Source organism: Struthio camelus, chromosome 1 (genome assembly GCF_040807025.1).
Source record: "Struthio camelus isolate bStrCam1 chromosome 1, bStrCam1.hap1, whole genome shotgun sequence".
Classification (NCBI taxonomy): domain Eukaryota; kingdom Metazoa; phylum Chordata; class Aves; order Struthioniformes; family Struthionidae; genus Struthio; species Struthio camelus.
The window spans coordinates 91,107,572-91,114,803 of record NC_090942.1 but is presented as its reverse complement, the minus strand read 5'-3'; the positions used below and the strand labels follow the sequence as shown (position 1 = coordinate 91,114,803).

The 7,232-nt window shown below is 41.7% G+C and overlaps 1 protein-coding gene across 2 annotated transcripts in view; it reads right to left on the bottom strand.

The window, feature by feature from the left end:
- Window positions 1-4,262: 4,262 nt before the first annotated feature.
- The window catches only part of KPNA1 (karyopherin subunit alpha 1), a 54,103-nt gene continuing 51,133 nt past the window's right edge, over window positions 4,263-7,232 (bottom strand). For both annotated transcript variants that reach the window (XM_068931067.1, XM_068931068.1), the window contains exon 14: window positions 4,263-6,734. In XM_068931067.1, the coding sequence (XP_068787168.1) occupies window positions 6,547-6,734 (188 nt within the window). In that variant the 3' untranslated portion in view covers window positions 4,263-6,546. The remainder of the gene's footprint in view (window positions 6,735-7,232) is intronic.

The following is a 7,232-nucleotide window of genomic DNA, read 5'->3' as shown; positions in this document are numbered from 1 at the left end:
TTTTTTTTCTAAAATTCATTTACATTTATTCCTTTCAAGTCCCCTTCTATGCTTTCATGACATTAGCCCGCTTAAGAGAAGGATCATTTATTTCACCCTGTGCCTCAAGTTTTAGAAACAGCAGAGCCAAGGACACCCATAGACAACTACTCCCAACAGTCCTATTTCTGGCATTCATCCCAGAATAGTCACATACAGTTCATGCTGAACCCGCTTTCAACTGGAAACTAGCGGTTTTCCTCTTCCCTTCAGCTCACTTAGAAGGAACTGTAAATTGGGACTGTCAGGACTGTTCCAAAGCACGTAATTCCCTCGAACTGCCTGCTAACTGGTCACTAGATACTCTAGAAACAAGAGACAGGTATGTTTGAACAGATGCAGTTTCTGGACTTTCCAAATAGTGGGAGACAAATCTTTTTTGAACCATTAGTACTACGAAAAGTTAGCAATATTTCTTAAGGAGATAAAAGCCCTACAATAATGCATGGTATAACTTGCTTATCTTTGTAACTGGAAAAGAAAAGCAATGAGATATCCAGCACAGTCTTCTCTAGTACCTTGTCCTTTCCTCAGCAGTTATAGAAAATAACTGCTACAGTCCATCTTTTTTATTGATTACAGTCCTGGGTACCACTCATATTGATGAGATGTAACCACTCAACCAACCCGTGCAGTCATTCCACCACAGAAGTTAGTAACCTTCAGATGTCTCCAAGACCTGTTATCAGATTCTCCCTAAGGTCCCCGTTGTAAGAATGCTGTCACTCAAATCAAATAGGGTCCCACACACTTGTCCATTCAGTTAGCACTGAGTGCAAGTTGTGCTTAATTCCATTGCGAATAAGTGAACAGATCTTTCCTGACAGCTCACATCAATAAACCCAGATGTGGGAATCAAAAAAATCTTCCCAGAGCGTGCGCATGTGTGTGTGTATGCTTTAAACAAGACCAAAAAGGAGAACATGAACTGTAGACAGTATTTCAGGTTACCATGAAGAGAAACTTGTACATGATTTAATTTATGCTCGCTGATGGCAGAGCTTAAAACCATGCATCTCTCAAAAGCATTCCCCTTTCAATAAGCACCTGAGTGCACTCTGAACAGAACTGCCATGTACCTCATCTAGTTATCGATATAAAACTGTTTGGACTCATCCAGGTAGTAAAGCATTTTAAATAAAAATGTTTATCGCTTAGAAAGCAACAGCTCAGAGCAGCATCAGTCACCAGTTTTTCATTTTACTTACATATCTAAACACTTTATACCCTGTTTACCCAAAAATTGAACTCCAGGGTCCAGTGGTTTTATAGAAGCTCCATGTAGTCATATATCCTTTCCTTCTATCACTCTGATATCCTGACCATTTCAGGATCTACCATAAAACCCATGCATTACTGCACATACTTGCCTCTTCTTTTAGTTTCCACATTTGCTCCAGTCTCTCTCATAAAAGCCCGAGCCATTGGGCTGCGTGCAGTCTCCAGCTCTCTCTTCACCATTGCAGTATCTTCTTTGAAACTATTTGGGTACTTGAAAAATGAAGTAAATCTTTCTCAGAAGGACAATGAAAGAAATCACCTCGTTCCTAGCCTGATGGCTCCCAAGAAAACACGTGGCAACGGTTAAAAAACACACAGGTTTCTGGCCTAAGCAGACAGTCCAGTGGACTGGAAAACTTCTTAATGCACTTTGCATCACCTAATTGGCTCCTGGCTTCAGCCTGCACCATCTTAATACTGACGGATGAAGAGGAACATACCAAGCCCTTAGAACAGTACTTCACTTCCTTTCTCCCCTTTGCCAGGTCCACAGCACTATTCAGTTATATTTATTCTCAAAAGTAAAATTATTAACCTACATCATATGCCTTACTGTTATATCTGTTCCAGAGGCAACAAATACCTCCAAATGCAACGATAAAACCGACAACCTGAACCACACTGCCTCAGTAGAGCACGTGCGAGCCCTATGGACATAGCCATAGCAATACGCAGAGAGGTCCCGTTTATTTTCCTATTAGGACTCAGGCATTTGAAGGAAGATCTTAGTATCTCACGGCTAAAACTGGCATGGGAGGGTATTAATGATGTGTTGTGCCAATCCCAAAAGCAAGTAAACTTCACTGGCAGACATGGGAAATTACTTAAAAGCTGGCACAGAGATGCACGCTTCCCAGAGGTAAGAGAGCTGTTCTGAAAATCCTCAGGGAAGCACAGAGGTGCATCACCAGCACCATCACATTTAGGACTGGCAGTCAACAGTCTTGGTACTGATAGTTAACAGAAAAGCAGGTTCAAGAGCGCTTAACATTTTCTTGAGGCAACAAATCCCTCTCCTCCCTTAAGATTATGGAAGGGACTTCAAGCAGCTATGTTTGGTTGGGATCAAGGAACCAACACAGAATTTAGGCTGAACACAGGCGGAAGTTCCTAGGCAGCTGCTGCCTCAAATGATTCTGTTTGTGTGGGTAGCGTCTTCCCAGGAGCCCCAAACACTGGTCCTGGCATAGTGACTAAGCTTTCAGTAATCTTCTGCCCCATCATCTCTTGCAACCTCCTGAACCCGAGAGTGCCACTGCCTGCCACGTTCCACTGGGAGCTTTACCAACAAAAGGAATCACAGTTCCTGGTTGCTGCTCCAACAAATACACAACACTTGAAAGGCACCACAGGTCTGTGGACAGGACTGCTAGATAACAACACCAAGCAGCCCTGCATCTTTTGTTAAAACCTGAGTTTAATAACTCCAGCTCATTACTGATGCTGCAAGAACAACTCAGAAATTCTTTGTTCTCATGAATTTTTTTTCACCTTACCAGTTTGTGGCGCTTTTGGAAGGTGCTCAGATAGGATTTCCAAAAGAAATGCATTAACTTCAATTTCCAAAATAAGGTAAGCAGAAAATACGTGCCATCACTTCTCTGGAACTACACACTGCATGGCAGAGTTGAGAAAAGAACTCAAGAACCCTAGCAGCTCCCTGCCCTGCCCTCTAAGCATTAGACTATGCTACTTCCCACTTGCATACAAAACAAGAATAGTTCATTTAAAATACAGCATGACCTTCATGAAAGCATTCCCTGAGTTAATTCCTGTTTGAACAGCAGTGTGCCCTTTAGGAAAGCAGATAATACTGGTTTTAACGTTTCTACCACAAGCGTTACTCCACCGTGTTAGAATAACACTTGCTATTCTACTGCCAGTCTAACCAATGAGTTACTCTTAAGGGTAGAGTACCTTATTTCTCATCTGAATAGAACTTATCTTCCAACCTTTTAATAATTGTTGCTGTTCCCAGTTTTTTAGCCTGCTGATACCAACCTCAAATCTTTTTCAGAGGTACTTTCCTCTAAAACAGAGACCTTTATCTGTGGCCTGAAAGTTTTTATTAGATGAGTAACCTAGCAATATACATTTAGCTCTGTTAAAATGCAAGTAGTTAGCTTGCCCTTGGTTTACCAAATAATTCTGATCAGTCTGTATCACTGAGCTGTTCCTTTGACTAGTCACAAGTCTTATCTTCCTCCTATATTCATTTAACTTGTAACCTTTGTTAGAAGTGAATTTTGTTTCTTTTCAAGTTATTAATAATTTTAAGTAAAACAAGGACAAGAAATGGTTGCTGGAAGATCCTGATGGAAATACATTCAAGGAAGACCATTTAAAATTAAACTGAGACCTATGAGTTAGCCACATTTTTAATCCATTTAATGTGTGCCATGTTAATTTTTGTATTGTTTTAGTTTTCAGTCAAAATGTTATGCAGTACCAGTCAAATGCCTTACACAGTCTAAGTATATATGACAACAACATTGTTACCTGTGTCTACCAAGCCTGTCACTTCAAACAAACATACCGAGTTTAAATATTTATACTTATCTGCTCTGAATTCACATATCCACTGCAAAAGTAACAAACACGGGCCAGGCTCCTTACACAGGAAGGCACACCATTCAGCTTAAATGGACTCTTTTTTAATTCGCTCATTTAGAGGCAATTGTCATTATTTTCTCGGGGGGAGGGCAGGGGGGGAAACGCCAATGCACCACATTGTTTTCACTAGCCTGGAAGAGAAAACACTTATATATATATATATAGATATATAGATATATAGATATGTATATAAATACACACATGTGCATGTGCGTATATATATACGCGTGTGTGTGTATATATATGTATATATACACACAAGTGTATATATACACAGAATATACATATATGAATATACAGAATATACACACACACACACTTTGCTCAGATTTGTTTACAAAATATGTAGCATTTTTATACCATCCAATAAGAGGTACATGATTTTAAACAAATCTTATAGAAATGACATGTTATTGGAAATTTACACGTAAAAAAATCCAGCACAAAAAAATCCAAAAGCTAAAACAAGATTTTGCTACTCATCAGTGCTTCTATCACCCTTCAAGAAAGAGAAACACAGTTATTTATATGTGATGTAAAGGCAACATTGAGGGGTTTTTGTTTTTAAATTAATCACCAAATTTAACCCCCTAAAATTACAAAGAATCGAAGTCCATTTACAGATCAAGTGCAGTAAACTAAATGTTCCTTCAGCACAAAGCAGCACTAGAGAAAATAACCGGGGGAGGGAAGGTGGAGGCCAACTGGATTAGCTAGGGAGGCAGCAGGTGGCTTCTGCAGTGGCCACACAGGTCAGAGTCTCCATCCTGAAGCACAGACAGAACTGAAGACTACATTTAAATAATGGTCACACAGAGCTGATGTTCAGGCCTTTGCCTAGCTTCTTTCAGCAGTTTGACATGTGATTTACCTATTTTTTTTTACTATTATTCTGTATCCAATGGGTCGTTTTTGCTTTTGCGGTGGCTTGTCACTGAAAGGAGTAGTAAGGAGGATCTTGTAGACAGTTCTGCCAATAACATTTACCACAGGTACATGACGCTGCAGTAGTCAGTGGCAATTTTGAAATGTTTATACTGGACAGATGTGTGCTCCAAACATCCAAAATGGCTTGAAAGAACATAGCCCAATGCAGGGAGGAGCAGATGGCCTGGAGAATCCATCACATTTACAGAAATGAAACCGTCACTTCCAATCACGTGGCATCTGCCTTGTTGTGTGAAGGGTATGTTGTCAATGTCAGCTGAACTCAGTGAGGAGTGGCTGGCCTTTGCATCAGACGTCTGTGATCCAAGCAGGCTGCGGAGCCAAGAACATGCTGCTAGCAGAAGGGCAGTCTACAGCTGCAGATGGCAGCTGTCATGCAGTCAGCGATGCCTTATAGATGTCACCTGCAGGAACCACGCGTTCCATGCTAATTCACCTGAAGTCCCGTAAACAGCAAAGGAAAATGAAATGAAAGGGCCAGGAAGATCTGGGTGGAATATTACTATCCTTTGAATGTAGTGTCATTGTAGTTGTTTAAATAAGGGATTTGACCAGGAAGATTCTATTTCATTAGGTGAGCTGGAGAGGAAGCTCTGTCTCTTGAAAATTAAAAGGAGGGCTAACGCTCCTTGTGCTAAGTTTTGCAATTTAGGATTTGGTATTCAGAAGGTATTTTCCAGAAGAGAAATGTGTTTGAGTCAAGCTGCATAAGAATGTAAAGAGGGAGACAGGCATTTTTCAGCCATAACTACGTTACCAAACACAGACTCAGGTGCATGAAGTCAGAAAGGGCTCAATTTTAATGTAGGACCAGTTGGGTCATACTGTGTTGGGAAGCCGAAGTGGGGGTAGTTTCTCCATTCTAGAAGCTAGTTTGGAAAGTCATTTCTGGGGACGTGGTAGGGGTGACATATTCACAGGTTCTTTTTTGTTGGTGGAGAGGAAAGACTGGGAAGGTATACAAATCTCCACAGTGGTCTGCAATCCAGCTTGGGAGCTCAGTTTTGAGAAGGGATGGGGCCAGATGTGCTCAGTATTCTTAAGAACCAGAAAACATGTCCACTGGAGCCGGTTGTTGCAGGGGATAGAGAACTTACTCCATTATTTGTAACATGTTCTATATGCCAATAACCCAGGCTGGCACATACAGTAAAGTAGATACATTGCATTTCAAGATTTAACACATCTCACACCGCCATCCAAAGAGGCATCCAGGGAAGAATATGGGAAATGAATTAAGCTAGGTTCTCAGAAAGTCTGAATATCTCCCTGGACTGCAGGCACACACTGCAGCAAATGCACAAGAAAGGCAGCCTCATCTTGGATACCAGGAGTGTGGGGACTAGTGGAAGAGGGATCATTTTCCTGTAACAGGAGTCGGGAATATCTCAAAGTATAGAAAGGTGCCTCAGCTCCACAAAGATGACAGGTGGAGAGGTTTCAGAATCTAGAGAAGAAGGGTGATTCTGGTGACCCCTTGCCAAGGAGGGGGCATCCTGCCACGGAGAGCCAAAGGTTTTCCAGACATATGTAAGAGCATGTGCACAAGGCAAGCGAATGAGCGCAAACAGGGTTATGGAAAACATTGAGAGAATCACTCCACGGGTGGCTTGTGGCTCGACAACAGGATTGGCTAGGTAGAGGAGCACACAGCATAAGGGCACCTCAGAGCTGGAAGCCTTCCATGGGAGCCTCACACTGCTGGAAGATGTACTGCTGCTGGTTGAGATCCACCTGTGGGGCAATGCTGCTATCTTCATCCTCTGTCCCAAAGTAGTGCTCAATCAGATCAAAGGCCTTCTGATAAATCTCTTGATTCTCATGGCTCTGTAGGAATTCAATCTTGTCCAGGCCTGCAGAGAAAAGAAGCACATAAGAATTTCCCTACTATAGAGACCCTTCCAACCATTCATACTCTCTATAGCCAAGGAAAAACTGACTGCAGTACATCATTTCCCTGTAGCTGTGCAATGTGTTTCATACTTTGTCTGCCTCTTCTCTCCCACTCAATCAAATCAAGGATAGGCTTGAAGGTCTGGAAAACAAGGCCTCAGAACACTTCTGAACAGACTTTTTGGACCATGTTTGCTGAAGGCATGTTCACACTGCTTTCGTTTGCAAGGGCTATTACCACAGAATCATGGAAATACAAGTTGGGAGAGACCTCTAGAAACTATTTAGTTCAACCTCCAGCATGGCACGGAACTACTACTAACACTAGCTTAGGTCAACTGTGACTTTGTCTGTCTAGCCACATCTTGAAAACTTCCAAGCATGAAGGTGCTGCTACCTAATATATCACGCATGTATACAGTGCAGCTAAACTCCTGTAAACAGTTTTTGTGCAGACA